Source organism: Mercenaria mercenaria, unplaced genomic scaffold, assembly GCF_021730395.1.
Source record: "Mercenaria mercenaria strain notata unplaced genomic scaffold, MADL_Memer_1 contig_4908, whole genome shotgun sequence".
NCBI lineage: Eukaryota > Metazoa > Mollusca > Bivalvia > Venerida > Veneridae > Mercenaria > Mercenaria mercenaria.
In genome coordinates this window covers 13220-35379 of record NW_026463175.1, presented here as the reverse complement: position 1 = coordinate 35379, position 22160 = coordinate 13220, and the positions used below count along the sequence as shown (strand labels likewise).

At 35.1% G+C, this 22160-nt stretch overlaps 1 protein-coding gene across 1 annotated transcript in view; it reads left to right on the top strand.

Annotated features, from left to right (window-relative positions):
• The window catches only part of LOC128554289 (targeting protein for Xklp2 homolog), a gene marked incomplete at its 3' end in the record, with an annotated part of 38057 nt that overhangs the window by 2839 nt on the left and 13058 nt on the right, over positions 1 to 22160 (top strand). The window contains exons 2-6 of the mRNA XM_053535546.1: positions 14512 to 14667; positions 15953 to 15997; positions 16653 to 16712; positions 17042 to 17080; positions 17381 to 17458. Coding sequence (XP_053391521.1) covers positions 14512 to 14667; positions 15953 to 15997; positions 16653 to 16712; positions 17042 to 17080; positions 17381 to 17458 — 378 coding nt within the window. The remainder of the gene's footprint in view (positions 1 to 14511; positions 14668 to 15952; positions 15998 to 16652; positions 16713 to 17041; positions 17081 to 17380; positions 17459 to 22160) is intronic.

Sequence of the window (22160 nt, the reverse complement as noted above, 5' to 3'; positions counted from 1 at the left end):
TTTGTATGTGCGTCCCTGTAAATATCTTGTAGGAATGATAGTTTTCCCATATTTTACGAAAGAAAATGCTAATAATCATTTGCGGTTTCGATGCCGACATTTACATTTCACGGCGTTCATTTCTTTTCTATTGTTTGACATATTTGCTTAATTTAATATTCATAATTTATAATACTAGTAATACGTTTACTAAAAGAAAAGAAAAACGTGTGTATGTGCGTCTCTGTAGATATCATGTATCAATAACAGTTTTCCAGAATTTTACGAAAGACAATACAAACAACAATTCATAAATCGTTTTACGAGAAATTTACGAGAAAAAAAAATGGTTTTAAAAGATACTTACTCGGAATCATTCCGTGACAAAAATCCAAACACTGACATGTTGTTTTTGGCAATTTTTGCGTTTCCTTTTTCCAATTGCGAGAGCCTACGTTTAGCAGACGGCATGTTTGAATCTTAACAGAACTAATTATTACAATTAATATTGCAATATCGCATTAAACTTCCAAACAGCGAAGTGTGAAAAAATAACGCTTGAATCATTAGATTTCAACTTCGAATTTGATAATTGTTATCAATATTGATCAAAGATAAAGTGACCGAAAAGCGAGCACACGCTGTCATGATTACGTCACTCGATTCATGTCACCCGCTATGCGAATCGTGAAATACACGAGCCGGCTTCCTGTGTCGTGTGTCATTCATTAATTACGGGTAAGAAATTATTAACACAATGACATTTTTATGATAATTAGTTGTAAGTGGGCAATTCAAAAGGCACGTGGCGCATACGGACCTCTTGGAGGGCAGCGTGGCGCGCGGGAAAAGGGGCATGGCGCGGCGCCACGCTGAAAATGCCTAGGAAAAACACTAATGGCTTTATAATACTCTAAATTACTGCGCTAGTACATAAATGTATACATTTTACTGTGCTCTCGCTTACAACATTAAAGAGAAATGTAAGTTGTAAAAAAAAATGTTCATATATCTGCACTAGAAACACAGTATTAACCCTAAATATATAGAAGAAAGGTATTGGCGCACAAGTTTGGGGCAATAGAAAGCCATTGAACCCTTTTCTGTTTTAAACATTGCATTAAAACATTTTATTTTTGTTTTACTTCAAAAATTATGCATCATAAAAATCTGAAAAAGGGAAGTAAGTCTAACAAAACTGAAGGCGACAAAGTTTTTTCTATCTTAATATGCATCATATGTTATGATTAATAAATGGACTAGGTTTGAAAGAAATATCTTGATTATTTTTCAAGAAACATTAGTTTTTATGTCAAAAGCCCGATCGGGCAATGTTACCAGCCTGTTAAACTTGGATCTAAATGGTTTACAGATTAACAACAATGATCCTATTTGTTACATTTTCTTTCAGAATGTAAATAACCGAGGAACACCAAATAAATCACGAGGATTCGGACTGGCAGAAAAAAAGATATAAAGATTAAACAATATATTGTTACATATCGCGGGCTTAGCGCAAAACGGTTGTAACTGCAATTTTGAAAATTTTACAGGAAGACAATAAAACTTAATAATTTTTTAAACTTTCATCATTCAAACCAAGTTTTATTGCATGGAAACCTATTTTTGCATTTTGTTTAACATATTATCAGCACTAGCTCTGTTCTTGCATTAAAAAAGAGATATTTGTTAAAATGTCAGTTACAACCGTTTTGCACTTAAATTGCAGAGATTTGGGAAAAATGTTTCAGTGCAAAACGGTTGTATCTGTCAGTTACAACTGTTTTGCACTTAAAATGCAGAGATTTTGGGAAAATATTTAAATGCAAAACGGTTGTATCTGAAATGAAAATGATTTTTTTTTTCAATAATTTATGTGAATTTTTTTATTTCAGATTTACTTACCTAACTACCAATTAGTGCTGTTTTTGTTGACTAAACAATATGAATATGAAACACACCATATTGTAACTTTAGTATTTTTATGCTGTGAAACAACCTTTGCAACAGAAATAAACATTAATTTCACAGCTATATTTAATTTAACTTAATTATATTAGCATAATTACGGTTAATATGATAGCTGATTAAAATTATATTTATCCAGAACCCATTTTTGCCTAGCATCAATCAAAAAGGGCATCTGCAAAGAGTGTACAATCTGATCAGATGACAAAGAATGTGGTGTACACGTGTAATCAGGAACTACACTGTTCCTATAGAAAAAGCTGCATTTGACAGATAAAAATAACTTTAATATATGTCAAATGGACTTATTAAATATATAAGGATGGAAGGGTCCAATAATCACATTAATAAGTCAGTGCACTTTGATATTGAATCAACTGTTTTAAATTAATGCAATGATTTGTTTTTTATTCAATATTTGAAACAACAACATGCAAGTAGATCATCTTTAAGAGTAAGACTGTAGGGATTTTTTTCTGTTGAAAAGCTTCATCTGCAATATAACATTTCAAAATCGAAAGTCTGCACCCTTTAAATAAATCCTGGCTGTATTTCCAGAAATTTCTGGAAGTGGGTGTGAGTAGGAGGTGTGAAACAATGTGTGGGGTAGGTCTTGGGGTATTGGGGGCCTCCCTCAGAAAAATTGTTAAATCAAGAAGTTATTTCCTGCTATTTGGAGTTTATTTGAAAAGGTACTGATCCTTGGGGCACACTGTACTTCATCATTAAAGGTGTCAACAACTCAGAATCAACCACACAGTTTGATAGTGTCTCTTAGATATGATGACATCCATTCATGTGCTTTGTCTGTGACTCAAAATTGATATTCAAGTCTGTGTAACAGTGTGTGATGGTCATTCGTATACTGTGTTGGTGCGCCATAAAACCCAAATAGATAAATAAATAAATAGTCATTCGTGTCGAAAGCTGTAGACAGATAAGTAGCGCAAAGACTTTTTAGATTTTTTGTCAAGAGATGCGAAGATACCATTCTGACACAGGTGAATGAAATTTTATATACACAGACTGCAGTCCCTCATATTGCTTAATTTCACTCAAGTGCCCCTGAAGATGCACATCTACTACCTTTTCTAAGATTTTTTTAAATGAAAGGGAGCTTAGACACAGGCTTTTGAGAATACTTGGTTCAAGACATGGTTTCTTAAGCTGAGGTCTTATCCTTGCACTCTTAAATTCTTTTGGTATATAACCTAATTCCATTGATGTATTTATGATGTTTGTTATCAATGGCAAGAGCTCATTAAAACATTTTTTTTTCAAAAGCCATTATGGTAAAGGGTCGAGTTCACGGGATTTGTTTGTAGATTTTTGCATGATTTGTTTTACCTCTTCTGTTGTTGCAGCAGTTAAATCTATAAGACATTTTTCTACTTCCTGATGCTCTGAACATGTAAAGTCTGCTAAATCGGAATCAGTCTGACTACAGGAAATAATGTCACTCCAAATGTTTTCAATTTATCAATGAAAGTCACTAAACTTCTGCGCAAGTTCCTTTGACGATGTGTTGGGGGCACAGGCAGCATCCTGGCGTTTGGTTATCTTGGCAAAACCTTTGTGGACAGTGCCACATGACTTTACCTTATCAGAGAAGTTAAGTCTGGCCTGAATAAGGAATGTATTTATAGTAGCACATGGATGGTTGATTGTTAATGTTACATTTATTCCATTTCGGCTCAAGCTTGCCTTTTTAATGTATCCCATGAAGCTTGTCTGTAAACCACAAACAGCTAGGTCTGTGCCTTCTGGAAATGTATTTAGTACAAGGGACGCTGAGATACCTTGTCTAAAAGAACATACTTCAACAGAGCATTATAAGTTTCATAAAAAGAAACCATCTTCCAACCAGTGCTGGTTTTATGGCACAGGCATTGAAATGAATAAATCTAGTATAATAATAATAATAATAATAATAATGCCATAATGGTCTTGTGACGTATTACCAGTATCGCCACAAAGACCTGGATCGATGACCTTGACACCCAGTATTATTCTGCTGCTATCCCTTGTTATAACAACATTTAATGTATGGCCATGGGCATGGGTAGGCCCAATCACATGTTGATGCATACCACATGACTGAAGTACACTGGTAAATCTGACATCATCTCTATCGATATCTGATAGAATATCAAGATGGATATTCATGTGTCCCACAATGATGACATCATTAGGCCTAAAATAAAATATTGTTTGTTTCCCCATCCCCTACCTACCCAGTGAAAATGGGCCCTACCCAAAAGATTTTATTGCTAAAACCAAACAAAAAATATTTTTTTAACTTTTGGCAATTGTTTAAAGAATAAGTATGAAATCAATCTTATGATCTTTTTAAAGAATACTGCATAACTGATATTTATATATGTATGTCAGATTGTTGGTATTTTTTGAAGTTTTTCTTCTACAATTTTTTGTGTGGATCAATAGTGACGAATTTAAAAAAAAATATATATATATTCTGCCTACCTACCTACCCGAACTTCGTCAACTAGGGTCGGGATGGGGAAACAAAGAATATTTTAAGTTCGGCCTTATTAACTGTAGCATATCTGCCTAGAAAAGCAGGCCTTTCTTCCTAGAAACATACTAGTTTGTAAACCATTTTGTTTCATTGGTGGTGACCTATATATCACTGTCACTTGTGCAGAAAATCCACTGATACTCAAATTACAATTCATGAGATCAAATTGCTTAAAATCTTTGTCACAAGTAAATGCAATAACAGGAAAAGTATATTCAGATTTATGTATGAGAGCCGCAGCTCCTCCACGGCTGCCACTGCACCGTACAACATTTTAAACGAATAACCATTTAGTACAGTTTGAAATGTTTGTAAAAATATCTGAACCTTAATTGTGATTGTTTCAGTCAGTACTTGTAAATTATTCAAATGGTCTCCTAAATTGATATCCCATACTGAGTTAACTCTATATGTATCCCCTCTTGTACTTCTGTATTTTAGTTTATAATAATTTGTTTTAGCTCAGTTGTGATGAAAGCTTCAAGCTTATTTGAACCACTCTCGAGTCCGCTTCCTGGAAAAACCAGTACAGGTGTCATATGAGAAGTCATGGTCGTGACCCATGACCCTTGGATTGAGCAGACGGCAACTTATCCACTAGACCACCACCCTGTATTTTGTAATATCTAACTGTTTTATTGTACAGAAATGCAGGTAGATGGGCCTAGCATGCCGAAAAACCTCAAAGAATGGACATTCAAAGTGAAAAATGCAAACTTTGCTGAAAAAAAATAGTGTGTGTGATCTAATTCTCACTGATACGCCCTTGTATTTACTATGATGCTACCACATCTTGAATATAAATATATGGAGTAGGAGATATCTTTACAGTAGAGAGCTATGTGCAATTGTGTTTCCAATGTCATATTATGTTTACTTTTGTTCTGCATCAATATTTCGCTAAAATGTTAACAACTAAATAGGAACATAACTAATAAGGTGCAATGAACCCAGCTAGAATAGTTACATTGTAATATTTCCATTATTATATATTACATATTGCATTAATTGGGCCCTCTCTAACACCCACCAGACAAACAAAACAAATGATGTCACTGGTGATGTCATCAACATAATTTAGTTCCCTTTTAACTTGTTTGTTTATAATACATTTTTGTGCAAAACAGTTGTAAGTGGCAGTTACAACCGTTTCGCACAAAAACAAAACCGCACTTGAAGATACAACCTTTTGGCAAAAAAATAAAATAACACATAAATCTTCAGCATTCAAACCTAATATTTTACAGGATTATGTAGACATGCAAAATAGGCTGAAATATGTAAAAAAAAAGTGAGTGTGGAAAATGTCAGTTACAACCATTTTGCGCTAAGCCCGCGATATGTTGGGATAAAACTTTTTTTTAATTTCTAATTAACCCTTAGTGTATTTATGTTTTTCACACATTTGGTAGCCATTACGAGATGTGTTTTCACAAACAGTTTCTTTTACTTAATGAAGCTTAATTGATTATTAAACAATCAGTTCCGTGCCGATTATCATTATACCTTGTTAAACAACAAAATAAATAGCCTTAGGTGCATATTATTATGCCTAATTTATTTATTTTTTTGCTAAATTTCAAATAGAATTCATTTAAGAGATAGAGTCATTCATTTGGAAAACCTCGGTTATTTAGGTTTTGAAAGAGAAGGTAAACAATCGGGTGAACGCTGGTATCTGTAAACCAATAGACCATTTCACGGCAAGCGTCTAAGTATTGGAAAAGTCTTGATCGGTAGACGCATTCTAAGCGAGAATTCTCGAGACCCAACGAGATTTGAAAAACTGGGGGCACTTCAGTTATTTATCGATTTTTGCAACAAAGTTTCCTGATGCATAAATCGGTGAAAAAGGTTTTTCACTTCAGTGGTTTATTGATTCGGCTGATATTGACATAGGAAAACTGAAGTCCTATCTGACTGTTTAGAGTAAAACTATGGTTATGATTTTGTCAGCATTTGACCGTATTCATATCGAACACTCAGATAAAACCTTCCACCGTTTTTATCAGTATGTGTATTTCTTTTTTTATCAAATTTGAATAACGTGAATATTATGCAAAAATTTAGAACATGTGTCACCGCTAAGAGTCTGTTTTAAAGAAGCACTAACAAAAGGCAAAACAAAAAGGAAAAAAAAAACAAACAAAAAACAATGGACTTTTGCGTTTAAACAATTACATGCTTACTTCATTTTCTTATTTTAATCATTATATTTGATTGCTTTTTGTTTCAAATCATCGGTATATAAGTCCTTCCCATAATTTAACATTTATCTTTTTAAATGAACATTTTAAACCATTGTTAACAAATACGTGCAATTCAGATTTTAAAATAATTCCAGTTTTGAAACTTCAGATACAAATGACTCTTAAAACTAGTCTTTGTAAAGTTGGTCGAAATATGCACAATCAAAACGACATGAAGTTAATGTCAGACGTAAAAATTTACGGACATGAAATAGAAATTGTACTTATCCATTTGATGTCCATTATTTGTGTTGGGTTTACGCCGTTTCTCGACAACCTTGTTACGGCGGTTTGCTTACACAACCTTTCTAACCAGTAGGTACTCTCCGTTAGAAACTTACATCTTTCCCACTATTTAATAACGCTACAAGCCGTAAAATAAAGGCTGCAAATAAATTAATAAATTCCACAAACAGACAATATGAACTTGGTTGGAAAATGCGGGAAAAATACATGTTTAATGTTCCTTAAACTTCCTAATTTTCTTAGCACTGTAGCGTGAAAATGAACCCGGTAGTCAAGGAGTTTTGTTATCTTATTCTATTCAAAAACATCTCGGGATCATTTTCAGAAAATTTCTAAACATCTATGGAGGAGAGAACGAGCAAGTAAAATGTTTAATAAAAAGTATCATTTTTTCATTACGCTTTTTTGTGTGTGTAACATGCATTCAGGCATACCAGGGCTTTCGGTAGGTTCTGAAACTCAAGAGTCATTGACTCTTCAGCCTAAATTTTCAAGGGTCAAAATCAGATTTTCAAGAGTCAAGATCAGCTTTTCAGGGGTCAAGCTACATGTATACTGTTATTAATGCAACTCCCACAGACATTATCTAAAACTAGTACATTAGTCTTAACAGATTTTCTTAATTAAGCAATTCATATTTTAGTTGTCTTATTTTGCACATTGCCTAAAAGTGGGTGGGGTTTAGTGCTTTGCATGCTTTTATTATCAGCAAATTCTTCTAAATAAGAGCTACTTTGGCAACAGTGATCATATTTTTCGTAAATGGAGACGTTTTATTGGCTTTTTATTCAGATGGTACTCGAAAAATCTTGTAAGAAATGATAAAAATGTCCGAAAATGGCGGTCTCGAAAACGCGTGACAAATACGGAAAACGAAAGTAACATTTGAAATTCTTGAAAATATAACTGTTTTAATTTCATTTTCTCATCATACCACGTATAATTTCTGCTTATTTAATTTGTTTTGGCCCAAACAAAGCCTCGGCAATGATAATAAATTTGCTATAGACTGTGACGGCCGACCGGCTCATGTAATCGTATCGAGCGCACAAAATAATTAACAAGTGGTACAAACACGATAATCTAAGGCTGCATTGGTTATCAATTAATTTTTACACATTGATCAATAAACACCTTTGATAATGACAAGGCATATTGTACTAAATACAAACCGCGAGATAATCACGTGTCATTTGGCGCGTGGCGTGACTGACATCTGTCGGTAGCTAATTAACATACGACGCTCCGCCTACTGCCAAATTTCCACTTGTGCCGACGAACAATATTGAAATACTGGAATTTTGATTGACAGGGGGCAGAACTATCGAACTTGAGACGCATCAAAGTAAATTTCCGCGAGTCAAGCCGACGCACGTGGCGTAATTTATGCGGGTCAAATACGAGTTTTTCTCGATTTTCGCGGGTCAAAACCCGGGACCTCGGGTCAACCGAACGCCCTGCATACAAGTGTGACAATAAAAATCGGAAAGAAATCGAAGAATTGCTAACAAAATTGAAGTACGCTTAAAATGAAATTTTTGTTGTTAGTATTTTTCCCTTAATCTCGTGTGAAAAGGATGGTAGGGGAAAATTGAAGACAATACAGCAAAAAAAGTCGGAGACCCCGCATTTTATCTCTCATTTTACAGTAAAATAAATTTGTATTATGAGTTTACTTTTTTTTAATTCTATGGAATGGTTTTTACACATTACTTAGTCATTCCGTTCGAAAAAAATAATTTCGTAGAATGATTTTGGCATGGTCTTTGCATAAAGTAAGAATTCCTTCGACGAATAGTCAGAGTACATATTTGAAAATTACATTACCATATAGGTTTCAACGGTCCTGTTATAATAAATGAAATAAATTTCTTTTTGATTGAAATGGGCGCCCGAAACTAAATTAATCGCTGTAAAAACAGCAACGTCAAAACTATTTAGGCTAAAACGTGATTTTTCGACGCCATTTGCGTAAAAAGTTTGTATTTGATTAATTAAACAAGTTATCAAGGACGCAACTTGTGTTTGAAATTCCCGCTCATTACACCTGTCAATAAACTACAGAACCTAACAAACTTAACACGCTGTACATAACCTATCTATCTATCTATCTATCTCTTAGCCCCCAGTTTTTGTCTTATCGTTTAATCACGTTAATTCACGGATTAACGGTAATCAGTTTGCGCATGCGCATATACTTCGTGAAATGGTCTATTAGATCCAAGTTTTAAGTGAAGACTGGTTAAGTCTTGTTATTTCATTTTCAACAAAATTTAAGATATAAATAACCCAAAATCTCTAGAAAAAGGAGGTCCGTACCCCTAGAAAACCCCTAACAGGCTTGTCTAAAGGTACGGATCCGTACCTCTAGAATCAGATTCTAGAGTTATGAACTGTACCCCTAGACACTTCCTTCTAGAAAATATCCACCTATACTCCTATTATTTGTGTGGGGGTAGTCCAGCTGATTGTGATAATTTTTGCATAGGTCAATATCTTTCCTCCACGTACAACAGGAAGGACCTTTTCTGTGGTGAACATTCCGCGACGATACTAGGTGGTGAGGCGGCGATTTTTAAATAGCATTTTAACTATTAAAAACAAAGATATTAGTGAAATTTTAAGACCTGGAAAGGATATCCATTTTTTCCTTCCATTCAACTGATGTTTATGTGAATAAACGGCAAAACGCGAGTTTGTCACTGTTTTAAACAACACACCGTAAAGTTTACACAAATTTTACATGGCTCCGATTCATGTCACGTGATCGATAACGACCAACTGCACTGTCAGCGTGTACTGAGTGTAATGGCGGACGTGTAAATACAGCAAGGTAGCCATAGTGAAACATACAGTGTTTACGCTTTATTAACATGTTTTACTGTTACCATATGTTAAAACCTTAAAATGATTCAATTTCATTTTGTTTTACCATTTCATCGTTTAAGTATATTGCCTGATCGTGTTTTTACCTAAATCTATTTTTACCACAGAAAAGGTCTTTACTGGTTTTGACGTAAAGAGAGGGATTTGCCCAATCACGAAAATATCTCAGAATCAGTTCTGACGTCAAATTATTCGGACTATGTGGGGGGTAAATTTACAGATCAAGGGAATAGAGATATATTTATTAGGTCACTTCACAAACCCACTGGTGAGTGCACATCTTGAAGCACAGTAGTCAATTTGACGCAATTCTAGGAAATATCAAGATAATTTTTTCATATGTGCAATATCCCCACTCATGTCAAACACTCGAAAGACCAAAATAGTTGAAGCAATTTCCAATGAAATTTTCATCGCTGCAGATGCTTTACATGCTATTCGCGATATCGACCTAATAGGATAAATCCCGTTTTCCGGTATTAGCCACTAATAAACGCCCGTTCCCGGTTTTGCGGGGAGGTGGGTATCGTCCTTTTTTCAAGTTTTTAACAAAGAAAATGAATAAAAAAGTAATGCAGATTATCATAGAATATTTTGTAATCAAAATGTAGCAAAATTATCCTCAAAGTTTACTTAATTTTTGAAATTTTATCTTTTATTCTACTCTGCCGCTTCCATGGCTCGATACCCATGGTGTGAAGTTATTCGCATTTTTCAAGGTTAACAAATTATTTTTGCAAAGATATTGTTGCCAAGGTGGTAAAATAGTATTTTCATTGTGAGAAAGTAAGAACTTTCCTAAATCCTTATCTTCTGGCAAAAATAATCGCTAATATTGTAAACGGTCTTTATATCGGTTAATCTCGCCAGCCCCCCTGGCCCTATTTATGGAAATATCGGAAGACGGATTTATCCTATAATGTCGATATGGTCAATGAGTAAATTAAATGCTGATTATTTCACAAAAATGCCATAAATAGGTGAGATCGCCGTGATTTCACGCATAAATTAAAAGTTACAATAAATTGCTTGTTTTATAAACTTTCTGTGATCAAAAAAGATATTGATATAATTTGCGTTTTAAGAAAGTTTAGACCGTTAGAAAAAACATCACTGTTTTAATACAAAAACATGGATGTTCGGCATCTGCCCACCCAATCGCTGTCTTATCAGTTCTAAAAATAGAAAATACAAAGGATTTGTATGCAAACACGATCTTTCCTACTCAAATGAAACTTTAGTTGGTTCAAAAGCACCTTGAGTGCTTATGTTGTATCGTTACTTGTTTTGCCGACTCAAAATAAAATTAATCTTATCTTACATGTATTGAAAAGGAATTCAGTTCCTCATTGATTTATGTAAAAATTACCAAATAATATCCAAAATTATGAATTTTCTGGTGTACTCAGTAACTGTACACAATTAACGTCAACCGACTGTCTACATGCCAATATGCACAATCGATAAAACCAATCAGTGTTCTTACTTGCATTTGAAGTTTAAAGTGATATATAACAGCTGTCTCCAAAACTGGGGGTATCTGGGAACACTGCCAATGACTTTACATCATACATGACTGTGTACTGTGCTTTATCTTTCATTATTTTGGTCCTTCAAAGTTTTGACGTTTAGATTGCCCGTCACAAATATAAGACAATCTGAACATCGAATTATCTTTGACTAGAAGCACAGAGCATTGACGGAACTAAAGGTCATATATGATTATATTGGCCCTTTCCTGCAGGGATCACTTTTGGCAGGGACCTTTATGAGATTAATTCCCATTTGCCTTGAATCAATGAGATTTTGACAAAATGAAATGGGATTTTTTCTTTTTATAATGAGATTTTACATCGGCGGACAGCCTTTATTACACTGAAAAGCAAACATCTGTTTATTTGTAGGAACAGTTTAGCTTTGTAAATAAACAAAACAGTTCCTTTCAGAGACACTTTTAACATAACTCAAAATTCTGTGCCTGAAAAGGTTGATGAAAGCACTGGCGCCAGATCAGAAAGAAAATGCCTCTGTACATGTTATACCCTACCCCTAGGTATTCTATAAGAACCATGGTCATGAACGGGAAAATATACTAACCCATTTCAATTGCGTATTTCATACCTAAAACACGCAGTTCAGTAAATGTGTACTATTGATATTAAACAAGCGATAATTTATCTTCCATCGTGCACCAGTCACATTGTCTCAATATTCCATATTGCAGAGATGCTCCATATATTTTACGCTTTAGTCAACGTTACAGAAAAAACTTGCGTGAACTCCCCTAATGAACATCCGGTCTAGAGGTCACGGCAGTGTACACATGTTAAGCGAAATGTAAACAAACAAAAACAGAATGCAATATATTCACAGTTTTACGATAAGACTCGAAATGATGAATGAAATTCATCTTGCATATGATTTTGAATTTGAAATCATACATTGGTATACATCTATTCTGTTTATTTAATTCATTTTGCACATTTATGCTGCATATAAACATTTTAGCGTGCACGTGTAGTAAAATGACGACTGACATACATTTTCACATCAACCAGTCGGAGTGTGTCTGTAATCTAGACCGGAACTTCACCAGGGAGGTTCAAGCAAGTTTTTTGTGTACCTTTGAAAAAACTGTAAACTACACGTTGTTTTTCTAAGATAAGAAGTATTGAAGAAATGTGACCGGCACACAACGGAAGATAAATTACCACTTGTTTAATATCAATAGTACACATTTACTGAACTGCGTGTTTTAGGTATGAAATACGCGATTGAAATGGGTAAGTATATTTTCCCGTTCACGACCATGGTTCTTATAGAATACCTAGGGGTAGGGTATAACATGTACAGGGGCATTTTCTTTCTGATCTGGCGCCAGTGGATGAAAGTTGTAGCCGAGTGCAGGGTCCACATGTATTTTTCCAAAGAGCTAACTTTGAGCTTTTACTTCAAAGCTGTTCTGTCCAAGTGGAAGTTCAGTTACATTTTAATCGTTCTGTATTCCATTAGGCCAGGACAGCTTTGAAGTCAAACTCATTAATGACCCTACCCTCAATTACAACCATTTCGTTTGGAATTTCGGGCGTTCAGCATTTTTTCCCATGAAGAGACTTCACCGGTGGTTTCTCCACCTTTTTGTAATTCTTATCGCTACTCTTCCGCGCAAATGGATGCAAAGTTTGGCCTTAAAAATGCTTCAATTTCTTCTTCGGTGGCATTTTGACACTTCGCGAAATCGGGTGATTTTTGCCTGGTAATCATTATCACCGGACGCTCTATGGAGATAAAAGCGAAATACAAGCGCCTAATAAACTTCATACAATAATCAAAAAAGTCCGCATTGAAGCGAAAAGTCGCAATTTCGGCAAAAGATCCACAGCCATGCGGATGCGATTTTTAATCGCATTTGAGCAAAATTTATGCGATTTTCGCCAAAATAACGCGAGGATATCGCGAAATCGCGGCCAAAAGTGATCCCTGTTCCTGTCAATGTACTGACTGAAGCGGCAGTAGCTAAAGAAATTCAGCTCGGAGATGTTTATACATGTATGCTGTTATGGATCTCTGAGCTGAAAAGAATCTGGTACTGACCAGACTGATGACTTTGTGCATGTTTCTGGAAAAATTATGGTCCGAAATATAAAGTCACTCAGACCTTCTTGACTAAGCCTAATCTTGCATGCACCTTGATCTTTTTCTTTGTCACTTTTCAATATGATAAACAGTTTTTGAATAAACACTGTTGTCTAGCAGGAAGCCATCAACTGCACTAGGGTCTAAAAACTGATTCTATGTTTTTGCTGATCAGTTTCAACATATGAATGTCACGTTTGCAACATGCTACACACTTAAATATAAGTGTCAAAGACGTAGCTGCACCATCCCTCAACGCACAGACATATCCATATGTGTGACTGTAGCTTAAAGGAAGCTTTTTGAATATCATGTACTAGTTCTGGCTACCATAACTTAACTACACTAATTGGTGGAATACAAACACCTCTGATGTAACGGCTAATTTGATTGATCAAGTACCTGAAGCTTCTCACAAGTACATGTACCTGAAGTAGGTGGAGTTTAAATTATGCCATAACTCAATGTGTATTCAAGTCAATGTTGCCTCACCTGCAAATTGTCAACAGGCCAATGATTAGTAATTAGTGGAGTGTGGATATTAAAAAATTGGGCGACTTGAATGCAGCTTTGATATTAGAATGACCTCCATTTATAGCAACTAATTTGCTCAGATTAAGAACAAGGATTAAATTTTTTTGGCTCATTTTGTCATTTTCAATTAGATTCCAGTCATTTTTTGCGAGATCTCGTGGTTTTCACGCCCCGAAATGATCCCTGAACAATCCCTATAACCTGACCGAGATAATCTCCGCTATGCCCCTTTTTAACATGATTGAATATTTTGGTAAAAGTTTTATAAAGTTTTTACTAGTAAAGCTCTACTCAAACACTGAAGAAAGTCAAGTGCTCTGTCTTACGGACAGCACTTGTTTAATTATGGCCTTTCTGAACAAGTGAACAAAAGAAGAAAGACGAAGACCCCTTGAATCTGAGAAGTAAAAGCTTATTGAAAATGTGAAGAGTATGATATTAATGTGAAATTCAGATAGGATATTCTTATTTCAGACTATGACCATGAAAATGGCGTTCCTGTTAATATAGAAAATGACACAAATAATGGAACCATTGATGGTGCCCTGTTCAATGATGTTTTCTCTACACCACAGAGTGAGATGAGACAGACACGAGCATCAGCTAACGCAAAAAATCAAGCAGTGTCAGGTACATGCTGCTTTATACTTCCATTATAAACGTATATGTTTATGTAATAAATGTAAGCCCCCCATCCCTGCTTAGCTCAAGATGTAGAGCGTTGGTCTACGGATCGGGGGGGGGGGGGGGGGTCGTGAATACGATCCTTGGGCAGGGCGTATGTTCTTCATGACTATCATGAAAATCATTAGTCCTCAGGGCTCTCATTTGCTTTTTAGGACTGGGGCCAGGGTCCACGCAAGGGGGGGGACTTTGCATGATTTTTCAAAAAAAAATCTTTTGAGGGGGAATTTCAAACGCGAAAAGAAATGCAAATAAGTATAAACATTCTTTTCAACTTTACTGACCCAAACCTGGATTATGTTAATTATAAACTCTGCTGTATGAATTCTGCCAATTATAAACATTAAACATGTTGAACAACCTTATTCAGGCATCACACTTTGTATTTTTTTCTCTGAGCTGGTGAATTTTTGGAAACAAATTTTAAGGCCAACAAGTCAACTGCAAAGTGCTTAGCACTGATGTTCTTAAACTCAAGGGGGTATATTTTTTTTATGAAATTGTGGTGGGGGGGGGGGGAACATACTATTTTGAGTGGGAATTGGGTCAATATTCAGCCCCAAATTTTGCCAGACGAGAGCCCTGGTCCTCCACCTCTGATTCATGTGGGGAAGTTGGCAGTTACTTGCGGAGAACAGGTTTGTACTGGTACAGAATCCAGGAACACTGCTTAGGTCAACTGCCCGCTGTTATGACTGAAATACTGTTGAAAACGGTGTTTAACCCAAACAAACATGTAATAAATGTATGTATAATTTAATGGGTGGCAGTGATGTACATCAGTGTCACTGCAACTTGACTTGCAATTTTGTTTTCATAAATGAGTCTGACTTACAATGCAAGACTTTATTTCTTAACAATTAAATATAAGTGTCAAAGACATAGCTGCACCATCAAGTGTAAGTTTCGGGCTTCAGTGTCTTCTATCAGTTTCTTTTAATTCGCAATAATAGCCTGTGCTTCTCAGACTAGTTTTCTATTCTTAGCAGCAAGGGCATCTCACTTTGTTACGTTTCAGGTAGAAAAATGTCCTTTGTCGACTTCAACTGCCCAAGCTGTTCACGTTCAGAACTTTGAAGACTTGGCCCTCTTGTTTAAAAATGAACTCAAGATCCTTGAATTGGAGGACTGACAAGTCGCTTGCATAGAAAGATTCATTGCTATTGAAGAAAATATGTGTTGTTAACAGTTATGTAATAGTTAAATGGACTTTTTAGAAAAATTATTTCAGGGACCCCAAAAGCTGGTACACCCAAGAGAGTTGTGAAGTCATCAGGTAACTGTTCAGATCAATCACTGGATAATTAAGATCTTTAATTGATAAGACAGTGACTTCAGAAGGTATTATGTTAACAAAAACACAAGTATATACATGTATACATTTTATTGCTGCCTGAGTCTACTTACAAATGTTTTGTCGGAAAATTATATATAAATATGACAACACTTACTTGATACTGAGATACTGTGGTAATGTTTGTTCTGAGCATTTCTCATCCTTGTACTGAGACAGCAGCAAAGTTTTATTTTATGTCCTGAGCATCTCGATGCAAAGGAGAGAAACATGTTAACAATTAGATATTTTCAATACATCGATAGATGTCGACTGAAATATAATTGAGTTGAATGTCTACAGTTTAAAAATTTTGATGACAATCTGGCATAGTATCAACATGACTGTGGGTCTCACCGTCTGACTGCATCTGTTAATCAAGACTAGAGGCAGTAGAAAAAAGTGAATAAAATGTTTCATAAAAAGTTTCTTTGAATATTTAATTATATTAATTCATACCAATGTCTCTTTATCCCAAAATTCTCTAACTGTATATATCATTGACTTATCTAGTCAACAATATTGTGATTAAATGTTGGTATCGTATATTTTTGTACAAGTATTAAAGTACAAATTTTATGTATTATTCTTTTGATAGGATCAGGAACACCAAATGTTGGCACACCACAGAGGGTGGCACGTTCCAAATCAACTACAGGTACAAAATATTAAAGTGTTCTAATTCCTGCTGGTATCTTCATCACTTCTTACTTCTCTAAAGATTGTTGTCAAATGCAGAAAGTAGTCTGCTTTGTAGAATTCAAATTGCCTGATGTAACAGATAAAATTTCCTCTAGTCTTGCAAAAAAAGGCAGAAAATTACAATAGACAAAGACAGAAATCATTTTTAGGGTCCTGTCTTTAATGAACAGTGGTTCTTCACACATGCAACACTATCCATATATCTACAGTCCATTTAACGTTTACTTGATATATGAATGTATCACTTGACTGATAGATGTCTAAAACAACCTGTTCTTTTTACAGGTACACCCCAGAGAGTTCCAAGGTCAAAAACACCATCTGGTATGTATTGAAATAATAAGTGGAACATTTTCCAGTTGGGTTCTTACACTATACCAGTGCTTTTTGTTTGCAATTGATTTATAGTAAAATGACATTATTATATAAAAGATCTTTGAAGCAAGTTTACCTAGTCTTTATAGCAGGCAGGCATTACAACAGAAGAGGCGCAACCTGTGTCTGTATTAATACTTGCAGGTCACAAGGTGGAGTCGTGAACTTTGAGTATGAATGGGTGATTGTATATGTAAAACAATAGAAATCTTATTAAAGTTTTGCTAATTTGCTAATTTCCCTTCAAAGGTGTAGTTAACAATGTGGAAGATAGTGCAACACCTGAACTACGAAGGAAACCGGAACAGACTGCTCGAGTTACTAAAGGTAATAATGGTTTCAAACAGTTTCATTGTTTAGCATCTACACACTTTTCAGTTACATTTTTGTGCCCCCCTCTCCAAGAGTGGTGGGGGCATATAGATTTGGTCTTGTCCGTGGGTGCGTCCGTTGGAAGTTTGTGACACGCCTAGCTCAAAAAGTATTTGATATAAATTGATAAAACCTTGCATGAGTCTTTATCATGATATGAACTTGCGCATCTGTTATTTTTCGTCTGGCTCTGCCCCCTATTTCCAGAGTTATGGCCCCAGAAATAGTCAGAAATGCACATTTTCACCTTGTGACATGCCTAGTTCAAAAAGTGATGTAGATTCATGAAACCTTGCATGAGTCTTAATCATGATACAAACTTGTGCACTTCCTATTTTTAATCTGGGTCTGCCCCCTATTTTCAGAGTCAGGCCCATGAAATAGTCGAAAATGCACATTTTCACCTTGTGATGCGCCTAACTCGAAAAGTATTTACCGTAATAATTCTATTTATAGCCCGGGCGTTTATTAGAAACCCGGTCGTCTCAAAAGTTAGGGATGGGCAAATAATAGAGACAAATCACCAGCAAACATTCAAAATCTTGATGTAATATTGATTTTCGAATATACCGGTGACTATAAGAAAGTAATGATGTGATAGTCGCAGGGCTCCAGATAATTTTTTTGATCTATGAGTATTTACTCAGCATATTTTTGGTGAATGAGTAAAATACTAAAATCTGAAATTGACTAGGAGTAATTTTACTCTGAAAATTTATGAATGTGAAGAAAACAGTTTTATAACATATCTATTGGGTACATAATACCCATGAATTTGTTTGCAGTTCAGTTTCAATTAAATATTCAAGTTTTTGCTTCTTTTTTCTCCCTTGGCTTGCTTTGGCTTCACCAGGAATAATGTATTACTTTCTATCTATTTATGACTTCACACTCGCTACTGAATCCGATATTCAATATATACACCTTAAGCTATGTTTTAGGGATCATTTTTGTTGTTTTAAAAATGCATAGTGTTTGTTCACTTTTACATTCATAGAAAGAGACATTCTTGTTGTTTACTCCGCACTGGAAGTTGATATTTTAAATCAACACCGCTTTAAAATACACTACCGTACCTCCAGTATTAATTCCCAACTATTTGATTTACGCACACATTGAGTGTATCATATAGTTGAGCCGCACCATGAGAAAACCAACATAGTGCATTGGCGACCAGCATGGATCCAGACCAGCCTGCACATCCGCGCACTCTGGTCTGAATCCAAGCTGGCCGCAAATGCAATATGTTGGTTTTCTCATGGTGTGGCTCAGTTTAACCTAGGTTTATTGAGTACCATTCAAAGCATGTGTACATTCGATGTGGAAGAATTAATGCCTACCGTGCTCTGTTACATAACACATCCAGACGATTCAGATTTTAGATTCAGAGTTTACGCTAGTAAAAAGTCATAGCGTGTTTTTGTAATTTCATATACGTTTTTATACGCTTAAAAATTATCAGACATGCGTATATGCATTATTTCAAAGCGTAATTTACGCTAATACGCATTTTATCTGGAGCCCTGAGTCGTACAAAAATCGATAACGGCCGTACTAGATCGGTACTATAACCGGCCAAGCTAAACTCACAAAATACATGATTAAATTTAATTTATTCTGTCATTATAGTATTAAGTATTTTTGTTCGTGATTCTGTCATTTTCAAGCAAATTTAAACAACACCCTATTGTTTTAGATCAAAGCGCCTTGAATCAAATATTGATTAAATTTCCCTTGCGGGACCCCCCTGTCTCAAAATGCCAGACTAGTGACGTGACATATTACGAAAAGCGCGCCTTTGCATTAGCACATGTTTACCTGGGTCAATACACATTACATGTATATTTGATATTGCGGCTTGTGTGTTAGTTTCAGTTAAAGCAGCCATAAAAGGTTATCATGTTCATAAAAAATAAAAATAATCATTCTTTCCGAACTATACTGACATGCATATAAGAACCTGAAAACGAACACAGTGATAGTGCTATTGTTCGTGCAAGGAGTGGGCATTAAAATACTGTGTTCATATAAAATATTTGGAATTAAAGACAAGAAAAGTGATGTACGATCTTACATCAGAAGGGAAATAAGAAAACTCGCTGTTTAACTGATAAAAGGTAGGATTATTTTCTAAGATTCATAGGATGGGCGCTTATTAGATAACATCGTATTTTTGAAATTTTTCTTTAAAAAGGCCGTGTTTTTTTTTTTTACAAAAAGTCGGGACTGGGCGTTTATTAGAGCATGGGCTATAAATAGAATTATTACGGTAATATAAATTAGTTAAACCTTGCATGAGTCTGTATCATGATATGAACTTGCACACCTATTTTTCATCTGTGCACATTTTCACCTTGTGATGCACCTAGCTCAAAAGTATATGATATAAATGGATGAAAACTTGCATGAGTCTTTATCATGATATAAACTTGCACACCTCTTATTATTTGGCTGGCTCCTTTTCCTATTTTTAAAGTTATGGCCCCTGAAATAGTAAAAAAATGCACATTTTCACCTAATTATGTGCCTAGCTGAAAAAGTATTTGATGTAAATTCATGAAACCTTGCCACAGTCTTTATCATAATGTTACCTTGCACACTTGGCATTCTTCTTGAAAATCTTAGCGCTTATTACAGAGTTACGGCCTTTGAAGTAGCCAAAATAGTGGATTTTTTGTTTGTGATGCTCATAGCCCAAAAATATATGTCCTAGAATAATGAATCCTTTCATAAAATGTTTGTTTAGGCTATACCCCATTAAGACTGCAAACATTTGAATTATTTCCCCTTATTTGTGACAAATGTACCAGTGGGGGGCACACTCTTTGTCCTACAGACACTATTAGTTACACTGCTTGTTGGTGACAGGATACAGGATATATGCTGTCGAGGAAATCCATATCAGGCGAGAGCTGTGCTCTCGCCTGATATGGATTTTCAAGACAGCGTATATCCCGTATCTTGTCACCAACAAGCTGTGTAATGATTTTATCTTGCCGACTACCCTTTACTTACATACTATAATCAACACATTTTGTATATTAACAAAGCTATTTACAGTGCAGACTGGAATCCTACAGTCATTTGTTTGGTCATCATGTTTTGTTTATAGTTGATTTACACCAGCCATAAAATGCACAATGACCTGTGTTTTGGTTAAAACACAAAAGCTCATTTACACAGGTTATGAACTGGTTTAGACCAGAAACACTAACAGACTTCTTGTTCCATCCCTTCGAAAGTCACCAGATTTCACGATGTCAGAAATGTCTTGATACTTCGGCTTTCATCCCGTTTCCTGTTAAATCATTTATCTTCCACGTAGATTAAATGATCCTACAACAAACTGCTGAGTAACAAATACAATTATATGTAGAAATGCCCTTATTGCATTGAACCCTCGATATGTCAATTCCTTTATTTTACGATGATTTAACTTAAAACAAGATTTCAATGGCCATGTATCCCATACAGAGTTATTCCACTTTTAGGCTAACTTTTGTCAAACTTCATGAGCCTCAACTTAAGTAGAATGAAATGGGCAAGAAAACACTAAATTTACTCTCAGAAACGATACTATCGCTGGAGCCAAATTATAAATAATCTGACTTGATTCAATTACGCCAACAGTGAGGCAGCCATTTTGTTTTAATCAAAATTCATATCTGAAATATACTAGCAGGATATGGAATATCCTGTCTCCACATGACGTCTATTGACCAATAGAAATGCAAGAAACTTGTAGGAGGCAAAATAAATTCTAGTTACATGTTAAAATTTTCTGTGCATGTCAGCAGATATAATTTTCATCTCTTCTGAAGAAAGCTGAGTTCAATTTAGATTTGTTTGCATGGAAAAATAGAGAAAAAAATATCGAAGCTCTCAAAACTGAAATATGGCAGACTCAACTTGGCTTGAAATGTAGGTGAGGCTTAAAATAAAATTAAGTTTGTTTGACCTTTACCGACCGACCCGAAAAAATTGCCCCCACTCAAATAATTTTATTGCATTCCAGAGAAAAAAAATATTTTTATTTTCTTATCAAAGGGAAAAACTTATTTTGGTGCTTGCAACTGGCGATTATTTTATTTAACAAATGCGTACATAATTATGGCAAGTGAGAAAGCAACCCGCGGTCGGCTAGTAGAACTCGATAAAGCGGACTGTTTATCATCTCGTGTATTCCGAAAACGTGTCAACTATGCCGATAACGTTGCCTAAGGCCATAGGATGCAGACGACAATCAAACCGCTTATAACCGGAAGGCAAACTGACGAAAGAATCTAGTATCTAATTTACCCGCTAAACGTAAAGAAACCAAAACGTCAGGCCGGTACTTTTCCATTCCACGAGCACGTGCGAGCTATCGTAATATCTAATTTCCATCACTCGACGTTACTTTTGTTTACGCATACACAAAAAAAAAAAAAAAACGCGCATAGTGCATTCATTTTTTTTGTTATTATCGCATCAATATTTTTTTAGCACCGCTTAAGAAGTAATATAGTTTGAATTCTATAACGATTTTAATAAGATATCGACAGGAATGTAGGCAAAATTTTGTAAAAACGGTCAAATTTAAATTTAGTTCTTTGTAAAATTTCAAACAGTGCAGTCTTAAAATTACTTATTTCTTTCTAAAAGTAAATAAATGATA